General features: G+C 43.1%; 2 protein-coding genes and 1 long non-coding RNA gene across 3 annotated transcripts; 2 read left to right on the top strand and 1 right to left on the bottom strand.

Moving 5' to 3' along the window:
• On the top strand, positions 2,604-3,657 carry LOC110430467 (protein ALP1-like). Its single transcript, XM_021448165.1, has 3 exons — positions 2,604-2,828; positions 2,906-3,131; positions 3,218-3,657. Exons 1-3 carry the CDS (start codon positions 2,604-2,606, stop codon positions 3,655-3,657), a joined length of 891 nt encoding a protein of 296 aa, XP_021303840.1.
• On the bottom strand, positions 5,531-7,284 carry LOC110430261. Its single transcript, XR_002447570.1, has 3 exons — positions 7,071-7,284; positions 6,612-6,973; positions 5,531-5,590 (listed from the first exon to the last, which is right to left on the bottom strand). It is a non-coding gene; the product is annotated as an uncharacterized LOC110430261 (long non-coding RNA).
• LOC8076944 (pentatricopeptide repeat-containing protein At2g30780) lies at positions 14,469-20,692 on the top strand. The gene is made up of 2 exons (XM_002441038.2): positions 14,469-16,387; positions 19,637-20,692. The coding sequence occupies exon 1, from the start codon at positions 14,864-14,866 to the stop codon at positions 16,382-16,384; it is 1,521 nt and encodes a 506-aa protein (XP_002441083.1). The 5' UTR covers positions 14,469-14,863; the 3' UTR covers positions 16,385-16,387; positions 19,637-20,692.

Below are 21,332 nucleotides of genomic sequence, written 5' to 3'. Positions count from 1 at the left end.
TTGCCGCCATAGAGTGTGGCCTAGGATTTCTGCGCCTACGTTGAGTCATGGCATGGCGTGGCTCAAAACCAAACATTCCCCTAAGCGTCTCCAACAGTTTTTTATATTATTTTTGCATTTTTTATTTTCGTTAAGATTTACAAGAACATTTCTCTAACAGTTTTGTACGTTGGTTTTGTATTTTTAAAAACTTGGCAAATTCTAAAGGAGGCTTGGCATTTACGCAAGTTCATCCATGACTTTCGCACGCGATCGGAAACCCCCCAAATCAACCACCCCTTCCTCTCCCACCCTCTACATCGCCATGGCGCACGTGGGCCTCGCCACCGTGCTGCTCGTGCTCTACGGCCTCTACCTGTTGCTCGCCGACTTCCTCCGCCCGCTGCAGTGGGCGGTTGCTGTGCTCCGACACGCTCCGCGAGACGCAGCGCGCACTCGTCGTCTTCTAGGAGCCCTCGCTCCGCGGCGGCCTCAGCGCCGCACTGCTCGTGTTGCCGCTCGCCGCGCTCTGGTCCTTGACCGTCACGCTCGCCGACGTGGGCGCCATGCTCCTGCGCTGCTCACTCCCGGACTCGCCGGTGTTCCCGCGCCTCCTCCGCTGGCTCGTCTGCTTCTTCTTCTTTCTCGTCCTCTTCGAGCGCCTCAACGCGAATGGCGGTAGACTTCCTCAACACGAGTGGCAACCGACTTCCTGAATACGCGAAGAAAGCCTGCGAACGGAACGAGACCGCGCGTGAAAATTTTCGGCAGTTGGGTCCATATTTTGGTAAATGGTAAGTCATATTTACAAAACTCTTGGAGATGTCTTATTTTTCTCTTTCCCATTTGTTTTCCAGAGTTGGCAAACTCCAACAAATGGCAAAGAAAAAATATCAAACTGTTGGAGATGTTGTAAACTCATTCCGTTTAAAAACACATATTTTATATTTTGAAAACAAAAACAAGGTTAACTATAATTATATAAAAAATTATCAATATTTGTATTTCTAAATAGGTTTAATATCAAAATAAATTTTATTATTAATCTAGTGATACTTACTATATGTCATAATTGTTGATGCTTACTTCTATAGCTCTAATTAAACTTAAAAGTTGACTCGTAACGGTGGGAGGAGGTAGTAGCATAATACTTTAAATTATAAGACGTTTTGGCCTTTCTATATCTATTATGTTTACTATAAAGCTTTTTACTTGTATATCTTTCAAAAAAATGTCTCTTTCTTCTATAGCTTCTTTTTGTTTGAACTTACCTGTGTAGCCTCGAAATAAAATTTCCTTCTTTTTATGGCCTTCTGTCCATTTTTTACAATCGATAGTGCTAAGTCAGGGGTCATTTTACCCTTGGTAGATATAATAATTTATTTATTTATTGCTTTGAAAGCAAAATATTATTTGAAAAAACTATTTTTGTTTTAAAAATAAATTATTTTCAGCAAAATAATTTACCTTTTCAAAGCAAAGTACTGTTATTTTTTCAAAACTTTTTTCAAAAGAGGCCATATAGAAGGAAGAAGCATTTTTTCGAGGCCATATATCTATGTGGATAGCAAAACCTATAGGTGTGTTTGGTTGGACTGCTAGGCTGGGATTTGGCTCAGTTGGGCCAGTTTTCGCTTGTTTGGTTTGCAGGCCATCCCATCTAGCCAGGCTCCAGGAGGCCACCCGTACAGCTGGAGCCTGGCCCAGAAAGAAACACGGGGTTGGTGTTTCTTCTGGAGCCAGGCTCCGTCCGGCTCCCCACGCGAGGCCCGCTTGGCCTTGGACGGCCACCGAATAAAAGGCACAGCCTCACCGCTTGGCTAGGGTTTCGGGCCACTGTTCACTCTCCCTCTCCTGATCCGCCGCTCTCTCTCGCTACCTCGCTCTCACTCGCGTCCCCCTGTTTTCCTCCTCTTGGCCGTTCCATCCCAGGCGGCGGAGTTCGTCGGTGTTCCTGGTAAGGCCCCGTGGCGGTGGTATGCTGCAGCACTCCTCCTCTTCCCCTCTATTTCCTCTCCGTGTATTCTTGTGTTGCGCGAACACTGTTGTGGCGATTTCCCTAGTTTTTTTGCGCTAAGCTTTAGGGATTTGGTCGATGATGTTTACGGATCTGGGTAGCGCACCGATTGGTGACGCAGCCGATTCGAGTAATCTGTTAGGGTTGTACTCATACTGCTGCAAATGTCCCTAATTTTGTTTACCCAGCAAAAGATTAGTCCATCTCATGTTCAAGTCATGTGTTCTTTTCGGATCTGGGAGGCACACCTAGTGGTGGTGCAGCTGATCCTTGGAGACGGGGTTCTTGGTTTCTAATTCATGTCTAATTTCTTGTTTAGCACCATGGTTCGTTCAACTAGGCGCCGTCAGCTTGTCAGTAGGGGTGCTGCCTTGGTTGCAGTCATCACTGCATGGCTTTTTATCAGATTTAGGAGGTTGTCTTCCTCTAGGCGAGGTATTACCTATGGACCTTTGAGTGCCAGAGATGAAGAGAGGAACAGGAATCTTAGTTTCATCTATCACAGCGACAATCGTCGTTGTGTTGAGCTTCTTAGGATGAGGAAAGCCCCCTTCTTCAGCTGTGTGTCCTGTTTCGCAACCGAGCCCTTCTCAGAGACAGCATCCACATGAGTATTGAAGAACAGGTAGCAATGTTCTTGATGGTTGTTGGTCATAACCAGCGATTCAGGGTTCTCACTCCTGTATTTAGGAGGTCTTTAGAAACCATGAGCAGATATTTCCAAGAAGTCCTGTATGCAGTAGGGGAGCTGAGGAATGATATGATACTACCACCATCTACTGCTGTCGCTCCAAAAATTAACAACAGTAGGAGGTGGAACCCTTTCTTCAAGGTTGGAGTTCTTCACTACACCCAATATCTGTTTATCATGTAGGTTGTCCTTATTCCTAATCTTGCATATTGTCATAGGATTGTGTGGGGGCTATTGATGGAATGCATGTACTTGCTAGAGTCCCTGAAAAGTATAGGGCTGCTTTCATGGAGAGAAAGCATTCTACTACACAGAATGTCCTTGCTGCAGTGGATTTCGATCTGAGATTCACTTATGTGTTGGCTGGTTGGGAGGGATCTGCACATGATGCTAGGATCCTTGGAGATGCCTTGGAGAGGGAGGATGGCCTTAGAGTGCCACCAGGTAGTTTTCCTACTTTGACAATCTGTTAGACATGGTCCACTAGGTACTGCTTCTAAGATCTAATATTGTGCTCCCCTCATGTTTAGGGAAGTTTTACCTTGTTGATGCTGGGTATGCTGTCAAGCCTGGGTTCCTCCCCCCATACAGAGCCACAAGATACCATCTTAGGGAGTTCGGTGTTAGAAGCCCTCAGAACCCAAGGGAGTTGTTCAACCTGAGGCATTCCTCGCTGAGAGTTACTGTTGAAAGAGCTTTTGGTTCTCTGAAGAATAGGTTCAGGATCCTATACAACAAACCATTCCATCCCTACAAGACTCAGGTTAAGCTAGTCCTAGCATGTTGCATCCTGCACAATTGGATTCTTAGGTTTGGTCAAGATGAGATCATTCCTCTGGAGTCAGAATGGGAGCCCAACCCTCCTCATCACCATGGACCCCATGACAATGGCTATGACAACACCACTTGGGCTGCCAAGAGAGATGAATGGGCATCACAGATGTGGGCTACTAGGACTGGGGCTAATTAGTTGACATTGCTGCAGCAGTATGTTTTGTAGACCCAATGAACATGTATTATTTAATGCTGAGACCAATCCCTAAGACTATGATGCCTGTGTTGTAGAACTAAGTCTCATTTGTATTGTTTGGTTATGTATTTTGTAATTCGAACTCTGTTATTTGAACTACGTTGAAATGTTTGTGTATCCATTTGTCTAATTTTCGAAGTGTTCCATGCATTTGTTCGTTTTTATGTACTTTTCCATGGTTCTGGTAGCTATGGAGGGTATGGATGCCTTCCACATCTTTGGGGAGGATCTTGCAGGGCCCAATGCTGCTGAGGTGCCAGAGGTGCAACCTGTTCAGCAAGTGTCACACCCTGACTTTTAAAATAAGACCAGAGTCGTCATATGTGTGCCCAGGAAGTCTACACATATAACAAAAGAATAGAATTATCAGAATCAATGTTATATATAGCGGAAAACATCTTTATAATAACACTTACAAACATCAGAGTATGCGGAAACAGTAGCTAAAACTTCTTAGGCTCCAACCTTCTCAGGGACGGTTGACTGGGGGCTCCGTACGCCAAGCACTTCTGATAAGCTTCTGGAAAACTCCATAGCATCTATGTCCTTCTTCTGAGCAGCACTTACTACACACTGGGGTGTGGGGGAAATAGCAAGGGTGAGTTCATGTCGAACTCAGCAAGCACAGACGGAAAAATAATGACATGCAAGGCTTAAAACAAGGTAAAGCTGACTTGGTTTGACTGCGGTAGCATTTTAGTTGATCACTTTTAATTATGACTATTATTAGAACAACCTATTACTAAGTATGAGTAGCATAAACCCAACCCTTAATTAGTGTAAGTAATAATTAGCATCTTTTAAGAGACTATTCTAATAATTGTAGTAGTCCAGGGATTAACCCCAATTATTAACACAGGATAGCAATCCTGCCAACACGGAATAGCCATTCCGCCAAAACACGAGGTAGCAACCTCTCCAAGTTCCATCTCCAAGTATCCAGTGAATCCAATTTGCTCATCAAGTGAGGGTCTGGGCCGCTCGTGACCTTGAGCACGGCTGATATATCAGTTTTACACTCTGCAGAGGTGTGCACGTTCACTCCAAGTCGTGATTCCCATTTGCCCGGGGTCATGACTCCCCAAAACACTGCCAAGGTGAGCAGGCAGGGTCTCACTACGAGACCTTTCATAGGGTCCAACTAATAGGATGCCACTCGCAAGTTTTCGCCGGGGTGCTCGGCAGTCGATACCCATAGCCATGGCGTACCGATCAACCGACAACTTAATATTCATTACCCAAGTTACTTCCTCTCGCCTACCCGGAAAGTAACACCCTACTAGTGGAGGTCCTGCTAATTAGTCAAGCTAGAGCCATATAGCTTGGAGCTGCACTGTAAGTCCCAGGGGGCCGCTCCCTGACTAAGTCCTTACGGAGAGCAGAGACGGGTACGCCCGGCAAACCGGACCACCAACAGTACCCGCTCCCCCTGTCCTCAACCAAAACACGATGCTCGCAAGCAACGCAACATCTCCATCACCGAAGTGACCATTGTTCACCATTTAATCATTAATCATCATTGAAGAATTCAGTAGGCAAGATTATTTACTTTCATTTATTATATGGAATAGATGAGCAGAGCAGCTAAGCATATCTATTGTTCACTATACTACCCATGTATAAAACCCAGGAGTACAAGGAATATAGTAGAAGACTAGTCAGGTCCTTATGGTTTGCAGTATTAAGACACATGCAATGGAAAGTAAATGTATTTAAAGTTCATAGGTACAATATGATCAAAGGGTGTCTGCACTTGCCTTAATTCCCAGTGTTTATCTGCTCAGAATTCTTTGGCTTCTTTCTTCTGATCTCCAACTTCTGCTTCGACTGTCGATCCTTAGCTCCTGGTCTTCACTGCTGACGAACCACGCTTCTACTCGTAGCAACCAAGCAACACAAATAGACAAACAAACAATCACTACTAAGAACAAACATCAATCACAAGAAAAGCTTAGAAAGAGCGCACTAAATGACACGACTTATTGCTACGATCGAGACAACGCAAGAACGATTGAGAACTGAGCTATAGTTAAATAGACACGATTATCGAGGATCGAAGTGTAACGGAGAAGATGACTATACGCTGGTCGTATTTTATTTAATGTAATAAAATGACAGACATTTAATAGAACTATCCTAATTTTAGATTAACCAAATTATGTTGAATTATAAAAGCCAGAGTTAAATTTTAGTTATACTTTAATTGTAGATGATTATATATCATTTAAGCCATTTACGCCTTTGTAATTTTAGAAAACATAAAGCAAGTAAGAGCAGCTAATCAAATCCTAACATGCGTCGCATTTATAATAAACAAGTTATAATTAATAAAGAACCATTTAAGTTGATATTAATAATGTTAACATTTATTTATTTATAAAAGATCTAAATTATAAACATAGGTTACTTTTAATCAAAAAGACATTAAATAAATATTAAACAAATTAATTATATACTTTATGTCTAACTAAAAGAATTATAATTAATAAATATTTAAGTTAACTTCAATCAAGTTAATATTAGATTATAAAAATACAGAAGTGTAAACCTAAATTGTTTTTTTAATTAAAAATGACATTCAAAAAAAAATATTAATTAAACTAATTATATTTATAAACATGGGACATGGAAAACAGTATCGCTAATAAGTCATTTACGTTGTCATGGTCATAAAACAATAGAAAACAGGATTATAACTATATATTGCTTTTAATTATAAAATTAGGTGCATATATTAATTAATCTAATATTCAATTAAATATGGAAAAAATATATGACATAATAAAAGTTAGCACTACTGCGTAGAGCGCGACGTTACGAAACTAACGGAATGAAACAGAGTTAGAACGATTAAATGGCGAAGGATTAATGACCAGTGGCAAACTTGTAAATACCCTTTCTCCTAGCTCTGTTCATGTTCGTCACGAACGCAACCACCAGGCTGAGTTGCTGCAAGGCGCAGGGAAGAGGAGAGGCTCCAGCAGGGGCCTAGGCGTCCGGTTGAGTGGCACGGGGCTGTGCAGCGCAAGGGCCACGCGGGCTGGGGCAGGGGAGGCTCGACGTCTACTACCATGGCTAAGCAGCGACAGACGGCGGCGGCGTTGCTGCTTGCAGCGTGACGCGTGGGACGAGTGGCGAGACGTGGGGCCATGGGCACAGGGCGGCTTCACGGGGCTAGCTGCAGGCGCAGGGTTGCCGGTGGTAGCGCACAAGGTCACGGTGGCCGGAAACGAAGAAGATGGTTGCGTCCATGGAGCTTTTCACCGGAAAAGAGAAAGAAGAGATTAGGGAAATGAACGGATACGGATTCACGAAAGGAACGGCGTGCCGGTGTAGAGAAGATCGAGACGAACCTCGGGGTGGTGACGGTTTTCGCAGGGGATGACGGAGACGGCCGGAAAAGCTCGCCGAACTTTCACCGGAGAAGTTCGCCGAAAGTGAGATCCAAAACTTCGGCGATGGATCTGCGGGGCTACGAGCGGCGGCTCGGAATAAGGGTTGTACTTCTGCAATCAGCGCGTCGAGGGCTACGCCGGCATATATATAGGTCTAGGGTTTGGAAAAGGTTTGGAATTTCTTAATTTCGGGATTTTAAATAAATCATTTTCAGTTCCAAAATAATTCCAGAAAAAGCTGAAATCATTTTAAATCCCTGAAAAATATTTCCAAAATTCTAAAAATTAAAGGAAAACTTTTAGAGATATATTGAGAGTTGATCCATCTAAATAAAGTTTTTGGTGTCTATGAAAAAGAATTTTAGAGCATATAAAAAAATAGATTTTGTTTTAGAAAAAATGGGAAAAAGCTCGAAAAAGTCTAGAAAATTCTCAGAAAGGATCGGACGGCGTCTAAACGTGTTTTTAGAACATAGCACATACAAAATCAACCAACTGAAGCAATAGATATGCATCACATCAACAAAAGCCCGTCTAAATAATTCCAAAATATTTGAAAAGGACCATTTTTCTTTGATAAAAATATGTGAAATCTAAACTATTGTTGGCAAATTTTATCCACATATTAAAACCATACATTTTTTTTAATATTTTCTAATAACAACCCGAAATAGAAATTTCGGGGTGTTATAGCAAGCCAGTGTGCAGGTACCAAGGTTGAACTGGAGCACCCTGATGTCTGCCAGAATGCTAGAGAAGTTCTCGATGCTGGTTGCAGATGGGGTGAGAACTGATAAAGGATTCAAAGACATCCATGTTTAGGGTGTGGCAAAGGACCTGCAGGCCTTCATCAATGCCCCAGTGACTGCATCACAAGTGTACAACCATCTTCGTAAGTGGAGTGCAAAGTGGAAAAGACTGTGCAAACTGAAGGAGCTCAGTGGAGCCAACTGGGATGAAGATCTGTGCATGATAACCCTTGATCCTGAACACTACCATGGACATGTCAAGGTAAATGTTTTCCAACTCTTGTTCAATTCATCACATTTTTGCACTGTCTAATTGTTGCTAACTCATCTACTTTGCAGGATCATCCCAAAGATGCAGAATTCCTCAATGTGCCCATCATGCATTATCAGTACATGCAAACTGTGTTTGGAAGTGGTGTCGCAACTGGGAAGTTTGCTATGGGATCCAATGAACCACTTGGCCAGCCTGCAGCAACAGAGACCATTGATCTTGAGGCAGAAGGAGTTAACGACAACAGAGACGCAGGACATTCATTCAACAGAGGGAAAGCTGCGAGGATCAACAAGACTAAGCATGAAGAAAGCACCAACGCAAGGCGTGAAGACAATGGCAGTGGGAAGAGGAAGAGGGTTCTGAATGAGGATGATGCAGCACTTCTGCATGGAACGACAGAGGCAGTGGTGGGATTAAGCAGTGCTATCAAGGAAGGCAACCATTCAGAAGCTGCACCAGGGATTTATGATGCTGTCATGACGTGCCCCAACTTTGCTAGATCTGATGTGATGATTTGCCTCAACTATCTCATGCAGAACAAGGCGTCAGCATTGGTGTTTGTGGGGATGACTGCAGAGGACAAGGAACTGTGGATCAGTACTCATCTTGCTAAAGTTAGGACTCAGATGGCCTTCCAGTGAGGGCAGTTGGTGCTCAAGCAATGTAGCAGTTCAACCCATTTTGATGACCATTGGCACGTAGTTAGCTATCATTTTAGGGCAGTCCTGGGTGGATCATGATAGTTAACTATCCTTGTAGTTAGCTATCATAGTCTGATTGCTACATTTTGCTGTCATAAACACCATGTTATAATTTGTGTGATGTACTGAGGATGTTTATGCTGGCTAGTTACATGTTCTAATTTGTGTGATGTACTGAGTATGTTTGTCTTGGCTAGTTACAATTCTATATCCTTGCAGTGATGAAGATCAAATTCTATGTCGTTTTTGTTGGGCGCAACCCAGGTGTGTACACGACTTGGATGGACTGCAACCGTGAAGTGTCAGGGTACCCACGCAATCTGCATTGCAGTTTTGCTTCTCGGGATGATGCAGAAAAGGCCTTGCTTCAATTCCAGGCAAATGCAAGCATGGCAAAGACACATGAAAGGGTACCAAAAGAATTTCCAATCGAGAAGAAGGTCTTCCAAGTCAATGTGAAGGATTGTTTGCTGGGTTTTCTGATAGCCACTGTAATCATACAAGTCTATTTCATGTTTAAGTAGATTAATGGTCAGCTCTAATGTTGGAAGCCTATTTCATTACTAGTACATTTCGTCATGAAGACAGTGTAATTCAAACTAGATTATGAGTGCAAACACCATTCGGTTCGCTCGAAGAAACACCATTTCGTAGAACAAACACTATTTCATAGATTTGTACAACGGCATTCAGTTGAACTGACATGGGTTCCATCAAAAGGTGCCATCTAACAACATGGCCGGTGAACCATTCTCAGTAGCACTGAAATGTTTTCACCAAAGTTCTAGAGATTGGTGTACAAAGTCCCAACACCAGTAGGATGTACTACCATATTAGCACCGTCTGCTATGCCTGAAGCTAACTTAGCCTAAACCAAAAGTCCTAGACTACAAGCTGTTATGGTTACTAACAGCTGAGTCCTAAGTGGATCAACATTCCTACGATCATACATCAGCAAAATGTCCTGCAAATCCCAGCTACCTGAGCATCAGTTCTTCCTGAACAAGGCCAGCGCCAAGACAACAATCACTGTCAGTAAACAGTACACCAGATACTTGAGCTTCCCAGCTTCGACTGCAATGCTGATAGCCATCCTCTTATAGCGCGAACATATCATCTAGCCCATGCGCTTGGTGCGGTTGACCTCCTGCTCCAGCTCGACCTTGGCATTGTTCACGACGTAGTTGAGGCGGATCGCCTCGATCAACTCCTCATTTGCCCTTGCCTCACAACGCCTGGTGGTCTTGAGTTCTTTCCAAAGCTCCTTGAGGGAATGCTGCAGGCGCTGTGGCCAGGGAGCATCGATCGACTCAACAAACTGGCAACGCTCAATGTTGTCCTACAAATAACATGCTTTGATTAGATCTTGAGGGTGAAATGCACAAAAAATAAACATGGATGTGCTATAGAGTCACCTGCACTGGACAACCGAAGAAGCGCCTGCCTGTGTTCTTGCCTCCCCAGGCTCTCTTCACAATAGCATTCAGACCACAGCCGCACTTTGGAAGATGAACATCAGTGAGGCCGGACCAATCCCTTTCTAGATAAGCATCGGGAACGAACGAGTCGCTCTCCTCCTACGATTCGTGCTCGAACAAACAACACAAACCAAACAACCAGTATCAAAATCATGAAATTGAGGGTTCGTAGGTTACAGTTTTGCACAATACATCCCGATTCGGAAGCGGATTAAAGTACAACTCTAATCCATCGCTCAATCCCATGAAAAGGGGAACAATTTATTCGGTTCCTAAACCTAAAACCCTAGCACATAGAGGGATTGGGAGCGATGTTGAAGCGGCCTACCTCTGAAAAAGCGTCGTGGTCGGAGTCGCCGTTGTCGGACGAGTCACCGACGGGCTCGGAGTAGCTGCGTACGGAATCGCTCTCGGACGGAGTTGCCTAGGCGCGGCGTTCGGTCGCAGAATGCGAGACGCACTCGCAACTAGACCCCCTGGCACCGGAGTAGGCCACGGCGGATCTCGGCGTCCGCGGCGGGCTGGTAGTCGCTCATCGTCGAGCGCGGGTCGAGACGACGACGGAGGACGGAGGGCTCGGCGGATCTGAGCGAGAGGAGACGAAGGGGCGAGTGGGAGGCGTCGGGAGGTGAGCGAAAGGGAAGGGACGAGTGGGAGGGGTCTGCCGTCCTTTTTTTTTACAGCGAAGAAAGGGCAGGGGTAAGGCTACCTCTTCAGTATTTTGGTGAAGCCATCCAATAAGATCAGTAGCAACCAAACACCCATAAGTGACCTACACTAGGCTAGCCAAGGAGAAATACATCAAACCAAACACTTCAATCTTGAAACCAGGCCAGGGTCAGCCTAACAACCAAACACCTTATCTTAGCTACCTGAGGCTATGTTTGAGCTGACCTGGCTAGTTTGGGCTATCCAGGCTAACTGGGGCAACAAACCAAACACACCCTATATGTCTAGAAAAGCCGGATCGTCTTGTAATTTAGAACGAAGCGAGTAATACATATACAATTTATTGGCTTTGTCACAACCCTAGTGGCGACACAAGCTATTATGGAATTCTCAGTCACAAAAGTATTCGAGCTACAAAACAAGAGATTCGTAGTAAACTAGTATATGCCTCTATGGCATGTCATGTCTTCACAGGATCAATTTGTGCTAACAAGCTCCGTGATGGCGAAGAATAAGTTGTGGTCATTGATATAACAAGGTGGAGGGTCTCCGCTCCTCTTGTTTCTTGCTTTTTTTTTCTATGTTAAGGACTTTGTTGGTAATCTATAGATTATCTATAAATCTTTTTATCTCAACAATATGTAAATCTACAGTATTGATAATTCTCTTCTGCTTATCTACAACTAAAAAAACCCAAATGATATCGTCATACCTCCATCGGCCTGCCTCCTCCGCGTTGCATGCGGGCCTCTGACGGTTACCTGTTCTCTCTCCCGTCGCCTGCCCTCATCCTCCACAGAAAAAAAGATCGAGCACCCATGTCTGCGGTCTGCCTACTCCGCCCATGCCCACGGCCGCCCCTGACGCAATAGCTCAGCCCCGCGCGCCCTTGCACACGGATTCGACCACGCCCAACCTCTCGTGCTCCAACTGCCTACCGCCCATGGAGGTGCGCCCCTTCCGGTGGTGGGAGGACGAGCTGAGAGCTCGTGTCCATCAATACTGCATACGCGGAGCTGGAGGTGGATGAGGCCGACGACGATGAGCCACCCTGGTTCCACCCGCCCCCGCTGCAATAGCTCCATCCCGCCCTTGCACACGGACCCGGCCTCCGCTCCCCGCCCTCGCTCCTCGCCCTTCGCCGCGGCTGACGAGGCACGGATCCTTCCCAGTTCCCACCCGTAATCCACACTCCACAGCAGCAGCCAACAGCGAGCGGCGACTGACGAGGCGTTCAAGGTATCTTCCATCTCTTCTCTCCCTTCCTTCGTCTTTTCTCTTTTGTGAAGAAGAATCATCTGAATTGCTTGATAAGAATCAACGTGACGGATCAATATTGAACAAATGATGACTCATTGGCCACCGCCATTCCATGCCCACCAATTGTTTGTTTCGATGCCAACGTTGTGAAGCCGTCCGTGGATGCGTGTATGGTTCTGCCAAACATGGTGATTTTTCTATCCACGTTACAGGATGCATGAATGGAATCTCACCCTCGGTGATTGTTTTACTTTTTTCCTTCCTTCAATGAATGATAGATTAATCATGCTCTGTTTTATTAATCATGCCCGTGTGTTTGAGAGGAAAAAAATAATAATATTCATGACTGCACTACATTTGTCATAAGTTAGAAATCACTGGGTTATGCAACGCATTAGTGCACTGAGCATTACCAGAGCAGAGCTTAAGCTCAACGCCGATGAATGTTTCAGTAGTTAGAAATCACCAGCAGGTTCAGAGCAGAGCTTAAGCTCAATGCCGACGACTGACGAGTTCATGGAACAACCATTGAATTATTTTAATTTTAACTAATTTATTAGGAATCGCTCCAGAAGTTAAACTGAATCCTTACATTTTTAAATACCCCTATATCAAGTAGAGACTTCCAGTTTTTCTATGCCTTTCTTCTACCACATCCATAGTCTTAGCAACTTAGAAACTGAAGAACCATTCAAGAATCATTCCTGTCGACAAGTGCATTTCATTTATTTAAGATTTTCGCATGCCTTGTGGCCTGGATGAAATAACAAATTGTGAGCGGCCTACTAGCTGTTATCTAGGGATGTGTTGTATGCCTGTGGTTTTAGCACAAATGGGTTTGGAAAGCATTACTTTGCTATTATGAAATGACAATTTTATATTGTCTGTAAATTTAAAACAAGTTTTTGGATGTGTATCGTTTTTATGGAGACTTAACCAACTACTCATTTCTATTAAATATTTAAATATGGGTGATCTATGTCTGTTTTGTAATTATGCACTTGAATGATCCTGTTTTACCTCTTCTTTTTGGTCTGCACAGATTTAGGTACGAACTCCTGAATCCAAGTGCTCAGCTGAAATGGTTGTCCCTGAATAAGGATAAGGACCGGTATGCATCAGTAGTACAAGCCATTCATGCTAAATGAGAACTTCAGAGCCTGCTAATTATTGGATCATGAGTGAGAAGAAGGTACCCGGAGTTGTGTTAGTTGTTTATTTCGGTTATCCGATAAAATTCTATAGTTATAATAAATACGTTAGATAGTATCATAAGAGTTCTCTTCATATGTCATCTTGGTATCCATCTGTAGATAAGAGCTGGCCTGTTTAGAGCACCAATGCTAAGTGGGTTGCAGGGTGTAACTTTTGCCCATGGTTTATCTTAGCCAGCTTTGGTTGTTCACAATTTGATGGAACAAGTATCTTGTGTTGCCACCAGTACTCTGTCATGTCTGGCATGCATCACTACCATAGTGTATATCGGTTTTGTTCACTTATCGGCTTTGCTAATGATTCAATGGACCGTGAGTTACTTGCTTATTGGTACAATTTTACAAAATAATGGTAAACTCTGTTAGGTCATTGTTTCCAATTGTCTTTGTTGATGTCTTGTGCAGTAAAAGCCCAGTAAGGGATCACTACTCCTGTTTCCCTCGAAAAAAATCACTGTCGCCCTTAGCAATCCATATGAAAAACTTATTCGCTGACCCAATACGCATGCTTGGTTTCTAGGTTTGATGTTTCTCAGTATTCCCTTCTAGAGCCGCAGAACATAAATTTTTGTTCTTTGTAATGTCGTGGGTATCTTCTTCACAGGTGCCTGGATGGAGTGGACCGTCAAACACACAAGTTTCAACATTTGGTGATGTTTACCCTTAAACAGATGAACAACAGTTTTCTATTTAATCTCCTTTTGCTGCTTGATTTTGTAATCAATTAGGTAATTAGTTTTCTCTTGACTACATGCATTTTTAGCCATATGAGAGGGTTCTGATTGATTTCCGAATCCTGTTGTAATTTCAGAATCCTATTGTGAAGCAACTATTCTTTGGTACGTAGTCTTTCCTAGACTGAGATTTTTCAACAACAAATGTCCCTAATTGAAAACTTTTGTGTGAGCTACTATTTTTGGAATCGGTAACACTTTCTCATGGATGAGAAGGGAAGGGAACGATTGCTTTTTCATGCTCTTGATACATGATTTGAATTTGGAATGTATGATGTATCTTGAAAACCGTTAATATAAAATGTTGGGTCATATTTTGTTAATATGAAATGTACGTGTAAAAAAGATCATTGTCCCGTTGCAACGCACGGGCATTTCACCTAGTAATGAAAAACGGGCTATATCTCTGGTGCTGAAAAAAATATATAACAAGGTCACTAAGCCCATGTTGTTTGGACTCTTCGTGGCCAACCTAGCCGGGCCGAACTTTTCTTTTTCTGCAAAGGCCGACATAGGCCCGCCTAAAGAAACCTATCCAGCACACCAGGACGATGTGGCCTCGTGCGCCCCTCGCCTCCTCCACGTCCACTCCCCCACACGGATCCCCCCCTAAACCCCTCGCGCCGCCGCCGCTGATCTACTCGGCCTCCGCCGCCGCTGCCTTCTCCTCCCATGTCCCGCCGCCCCGCCTGCTCCCTCGTCCCCCTGCTCCGCAGCCGCCGCTGCCCCCACGACGCCACCACCCCTCGGTCCTTCACCGCCGGCTCCGTCCCACCCGGCGTGATCTCCTACACCTGGCCGCCGCCGCCGCCTCCTCCGCCCAATCCCACCGGGTCGTGGTGCCCGGCGGCGTCTTATTCTTCCACGTCGCCGCCGCTCCCGCCCTTCGCGGCATCCCATCTCCGCGCCGCCGTCTCCTCGCTCGCCGCCTCGCTCACCGCGATCCCGGGGCCTGACCCGGACCCGGTGCCCGCCCTCCACGAGCACTCCTTCCCTACCCTCCTCGCCGTCTCTCCGCTCGCGTCGCTCGAGCTCCTCTCGCTGCTCCGGTCCAGGCCGCGGCTAGGGCTCGCCGTATTCTCATTCCGCCGCGCGCTCTCCCCGGTCCCCTCGCTCGGCGAGTTCGCCCTCGCCATCTCGCTCGCGAGCCGCGCCCGCGACCATGACGCGGCGGCCGCGCTCTTTGCCGACGGCACCGCTACCCATTCCCCGAACCAGGGGCTGTACAACGCTCTTATGGCGGCATACATGCACAACGGCCTCCTAGACAGCTGCATCGAGACCTTCCACGCGCTGGAGCGCGACCCAAGGTGCGGTCCGCCCAACGTGGACTCGTACAACATCCTCATAGCCCTGTACGGTCGCTCCCTCCTCGTTGACCACATGGAGGCCACGCTCCAGTCGCTGGATGCTTCTGGCCAACCCCGCACTATTGGTACGTACAATGCAATCATCTCTGGTTACCTCACCGCGTGGATGTGGGACAAAATGGAAGCCGTGTTTCATGAGATGGTGTCGGGCCATGTTGCTCCAGATGCTACTACGCATCTGTTGATGTTAAGAGGATATGCACATGCCGGGAGGATCTATAAAATGGAGCAAGCTTATGAGCATGCTTGCAAACTTGTCAGAAAGTTTGACATTGTGCATATACGTGCAATGCTTTGCGCATACTGCAAGTTTTACCATGTAGGTAGAATCCAAAAGATTGAGGATTTGCTCAAGCAGTTGGGTCCTGATGATTATAGGCCGTGGCTAAATGTGCTCTTAATTAAGGTGTACGCTCAGGAGGGGTTGGTTGATGGGATGGAGCTGCATATTTCTGAGGCATTGCAACACAATACCATTGTCAACACAATAAAGGTGATGCGAGCCATCATATGTAGCTATTTTCGATATGACGCAGTTGACAAACTTGTACATTTTGTACGTCTGGCTGAGGAGGCTGGTTGGAAGCTGTGCCGGAGTTTGTACCACTGCAAGATGGTAATGTATGGGAATCACCATCGATTGGAAGAGATGCATGGGGTGCTAGATGAGATGGAATGTTTTAAGATTGATCGAACAAAGAAGACATTTTGGATCATGTACAAGGCATATGTTAGTTGTGGGCGGAGGGCTGAGGCCAACACTATACTTGGCATGATGTGGAAGCATGGGTTTGGACTTCCTCGCAACATATCTGTTCAATAACTTGTGAGTTGATACTCATTCTGAATATTTAAGTTCATTTTCATTGACCAAGTTTATGTGGCTTTTCTTTTATATAATATATCTTTATAGCTGCAATTATAGCTGTTGACATTAGCATTTTGAATAGTTAGACAATGATGAGAGTACAGCATATCTAAATTTTCAACTCGTATTACTGCATTTTCTGTGTAGAAAGAAAATTGTGCAATTTAGAAGTACCGCATAAACATCCATTTAACATTTTGGTAAGGTTCTAAAGTAGGAGATGTTATCATAACAAGTTTTTTAATGGTGCTGGAGTGACCGAGGTTCTTGAAGCAGTATTTGACTAAGGGCCTGTAAGGTTTTTAGCTGTTCGCTGAGAGATTAAAACAAAGAAAAATGTTTTTTGTTTTATCTTGTTGATCATGATACTTAATTCACGAGCAGGGGGATATATAATGTTTCTTTTTTAGCTTTAAGACCCTTGATTCTGAACAGAATGATGCCTGAATCAGATTTCTATGTCTTCGGCTCTTTGCATATTTATCCCCTATATATTAGATTCTGTGACAGCATAATCTGAGATTTAGGTTTCATTGTTGATATATATGCCTTCTGTAACATGCACTGTAACAGACACTACCACAACCATGTCGATACTAGAGGAAGTTTTTATTCTGTAATGCTGACTGCACCCTGGGAAATTTCTTTTATATTGAGGCTCGTATTATTCTATTTTTTGGGGAATTGTGTTTTTCTCAGTATATCAACATGAAGCTGATGTGCATGAGTGTTTTAATGTCAAGTATATGCATTCGAAAGCTTTTTGTGCAACCTATTAGGACCTTTAGGCTTTAGGGTACTATCATCCAAGTGATTACTGAGTACTTTGTAATGTGTGTGTAGCTTTAAATTGCGTTGCAAGCTAATTGCTATGCTCATGTGATAAGTAATGTAGCTACAGATCATTCATTTGGATAGTTTTATTTAGTTATTATTTTGCATCTTAGATGATGTATGTAGGTTTATATTGGGATTAAGTATTTAAGGGCCCCCCTTTATAAATAGTTAGGCTAAAATGTTATGGTCACCCCAATCTATGGTTTCATCTTTGTCATTAAATCCATCCAATTCATGTTCTGTCGGTCCTCCTCTGTGTGGTGTTTACCCCAAAACCCCATAAGTGCGATTGTTACAATTCAAACTGTCACAGTACATTTTCTGTTTAAAATAAACAGTAAGGCTCTATTTAGAAGTACCACATGCAACATCCTCATGACATTGTGATTAGGTTTAAAGTACAAGCACTATCGTAGGCAGTTCTTTGTAATTCTGTCATGCATCTGTGGTTCTCTTAGAGTCTTTGCCTAGGGGCTGTATCCTGTATGTTAGTTCTTCACTTAGAGATTACAATAAAGAATTATTCCTTTGATTCTCATTTTTGAATAGGGTATACTTTAAAGCTAATGAACAGATTATGAATCATATGTACTTGTTTTTACCTTTCTTCACCCTTCCTGAAACAAACCCTTTTGTACTTTACAATGACTTTCCATCCATGTTCTGTGACAGGCTGAGAGAATAGTCTGGTAGATAGGTTATTATTTTATCGATTCTTTTCGTGACACACATGATATTATTCATACTACCACAACTGCATAGATAAAAGAGGGTGAACTTCTTTTTGCTATGCTAACTGCACCCTGGATGATTTTGTGTTATATCAAGGTATCAAGGCTCATACTATTCCACATTTTAGAAATTCAGTATATCTGCATCTAGTTTATCCATATTAGTGCCTTCCTTTTCTGGAATTTCTTAATGTTAAAATTGTGTTGGCACCTAACACAAATATTTTCACTAGCAAGAACATATTCGATATTTTCTGGGATCCATGATTAAAGTTATTATAATGGTTAATATAAGTGATATCTGCTCAAAGTTTTACCTAAAAAGATAGATAGCCTTCTCAACTTTTGTATTATCAACACGGATCTCATGAATATTACTACCAAAGTTAATTGTTGGAAATATGGTTAAGAATGCACACTAGTGCACGACATATTGATCCCTTGTTCATGTGAGTAGTGAGTACCATTGGTACTATAGCGCATGGCTTCAAGTTTATTTGCATTAGTTGCAGTGCTTCTGTTCCAAATTATAGTTCACTTTATTTAGTTACTCCTAAGCCAAACTTCTCTAACTGTAACAATGTTTCTGTAAAATGTATTAACATACACAGATTCAAAAAAATGCACTGTCAAAACCTAATTTCATGGGGAATTTAATGAAACTAATTTGATACTGTAAATGTTCATGCATTTTTCTATAAACTTGGTCGAAGTTAGAGAATTTTGACTTAGGACAAAGCCAAAATGAGCTATAATTTGTAACAGAGGGAGTAAATTATTCAGCTAAAGTATAGTCATTTGAGTTGCATATGTACTTCAAACATAGAATAAGTAATAGCTGTTCATGTTTAAAGTACAAGCCCTAAGTTGTCTGTATGCATTTTTACAGGCTTTTTGAGAAAATATCACTGCCCCCTCCCCAAAACAAAATGATAGGGAAACAATCAATATAATCAGTGAAAGTCACTTCTGCAATTAAAAAAAATACTGTTGTTGAGTTTAGCCATATTGTATTCTAATTTTCAATGGTCAAATAGAGTTTCTGCCTCTTATGTTAGCTGATGGGTCTTTGAGGTACACTTCTGGTAAAGCTTTGATTTATTAGCAACGACGTAAAATGGAAATCGAGAACTGCTCATAAGGATGTTATTTTATTTTGTCTGTGTTGTTCCTTTCTACTTTTATATACCACGTTTGTTTGATAAACTTAAATTTGGGAAGTGTCAGGACAATCACAACTATCCATTTTTAACAGGATGAAATATGGAAAATGAGAGCTGTGTGTTTGGAAGTAGGTGGGGGATGTCAGTATTCAGTATGACAGTATCCACTGAAAATGTCTTGAAATCATGCTTGCTAACAGACTGTGGTTTCATGGTTACTTTCTTGTCTATTTTAAGCTCTAATTGAAGAATTGCTGGAGATGATGAGTTTTTCCTAATAATACCCTTCAGTACGGCTGCTCACGACAATTCCTAAATACATTTTGGTTTCGAATGAACTTGTGATCACTAAATTGTATTGTAACAAGTTTCTTCTTAGTGGCAATGAACTATTTGTAATGATTGTTTTTTGCAATCAAACTGAAGCTTACCTATTATATTAACTCACTGATGTAGTGCTGATCATACATTTGCAGGATCTATCTGCTCCACCTATTGGTGAAAATTTTTGCTTTCTGGCAAGCTACCTGTTTTACTGAAATGAGCTTTCAATGCCTTTGCTACTCGAAGAGCAAAAGGACTACATGAAACCCTAAAGTTCCAGAGTTGATAGAAGTGTGCGGCAGCAGTGATGTCTATGGAATGTAGTACCTGTGCAGACGGCTGAAGTTGATGTGGACATGTTGGCCCTGCAACTACATTTTGAACCTGCTGCCTTTTGTTGCCCATTCTTGTTCTGCACAAGTTATACAGCTGGCCATGGGAGAGTCATAGAAGACATCCGGTGCATTTATTAAGATGATGCATCACACTTACACATATTTAGCAAGGTGAAGATGAGGTGCCTTCGTGATTGGTATCGTGGTTCTAGCTTTTTATCATAGCGGAGGTACTACATGGAGGTTTTGACTGAATATTTATTCTGCTGCCTTGCTTTTCTGCCCCATATTCGGACTGTTGGGAAATGAGGATATGTGAAGCTTGTTTGGCAGTACATCTTTGAACTTTGAAGATCAAGCAATCAGCACTCTCCTTTGGAATCTCTATAGTGGTGCTAGAGGGCAAGTAATGACCAAATTGATAGCCTGCAAAGCACTTTATGGTTTCACAGAAGCTCAAGTGGTGGGTGATACATGCGGAATGTACATGTACATGGAACGAAAGGAACCAAACAGTAGGAGATAATAGGGCTACTGATCTGCATAGATTTTCTTTAGGGTCATTATAGTGGTGCCGCCGAGGCACTTCCAGGTTCTCTCATTTTCAGGCTAAAAGGCATGACATATAATGTTACGCCTTTTCCCGCTAATAATTGACATTTGCACCAGTTTTTAACGTGCGTGCAATCATTCTTTTGCCAATCATACAAGCTGTACTCAGGAGAACTGTAGTTGTCGAGCGTGTCTGATAGTTTTTGTCTTCGTTCCATGTATCGTGTGGCCTCTCCTTTAGCAGCTGCCAATAATTGTAGGCCTGTCTTATTGCTTCAGATTGGAATCCAGGTGTTTCCAATTTGTTTGGTCTTCGCACAACTTGTTCTGTCCTCTTGTGTGACCTGGAATGCGTATATCATATGCCCTTGCTCTCGGAATTTTATCTTTCCTGTAAAAGGAAGCTATGTGATTTATTTGTGAATTAATAACTTGTCTGCCAATTCATCCATTAAGTGGATAAAGTGAGTATCATTTTTCAACTTTAAGATCGAAAGCTGATATCAAGTGTCTATTACACAATTTTGCTAGGAATCAGATCCTGTTTAATATATAAGTTATTGGCCAATGATTATAGACCTTGCTGGTAGAACGATCTGATCTGCGTGTGGAATCCGGGATAATTGAAACGTTGACGATCAATGGCTATATTCTTTTTCTAATTCTTGCTGAACATTATCAGTTGGTGCCGCCACTAGGCCAAGGTCAAGAATTTGAGTTTATAAGCTGTGCCTGGCCTTACAATCGTCGTCACTTTCATACATGTTGGCCATGGCGAATCTTTCCTCTATTTGGTATTTTACTAAAGCTCTCTGATCTAGTATCTACTTGTACGTAAGCACCCTTCAGAAATCAGAAACAATTAGTTATGCAAAAGAAGACAGAAAAGAGAACAGTGTAGAACATCGTTCATGTGGGGTCGTGTTCCAGGAAAGGTAAGCAAATTGTCTGTCCTGATGAC

The sequence above is a fragment of the Sorghum bicolor genome, chromosome 9 (genome assembly GCF_000003195.3).
Source record: "Sorghum bicolor cultivar BTx623 chromosome 9, Sorghum_bicolor_NCBIv3, whole genome shotgun sequence".
NCBI classification, from domain to species: Eukaryota; Viridiplantae; Streptophyta; class Magnoliopsida; order Poales; family Poaceae; genus Sorghum; species Sorghum bicolor.
The sequence above is the reverse complement of the archived record's forward strand: the minus strand, read 5'-3'. Positions and strand labels throughout refer to the sequence as shown.

Excerpts from the sequence above, each read along its gene's own strand:
- LOC110430467 (XM_021448165.1), top strand. The coding sequence starts at position 2,604 with ATGAGTATTGAAGAACAGGTAGCAATGTTCTTGATGGTTGTTGGTCAT. Across the intron at positions 2,829-2,905 it reads GGTGGAACCCTTTCTTCAAG|GATTGTGTGGGGGCTATTGA; the intron begins GTTGGAGTTCTT and ends ATATTGTCATAG. Across the intron at positions 3,132-3,217 it reads TGGCCTTAGAGTGCCACCAG|GGAAGTTTTACCTTGTTGAT; the intron begins GTAGTTTTCCTA and ends CCTCATGTTTAG.
- LOC8076944 (XM_002441038.2), top strand. The coding sequence starts at position 14,864 with ATGTCCCGCCGCCCCGCCTGCTCCCTCGTCCCCCTGCTCCGCAGCCGC.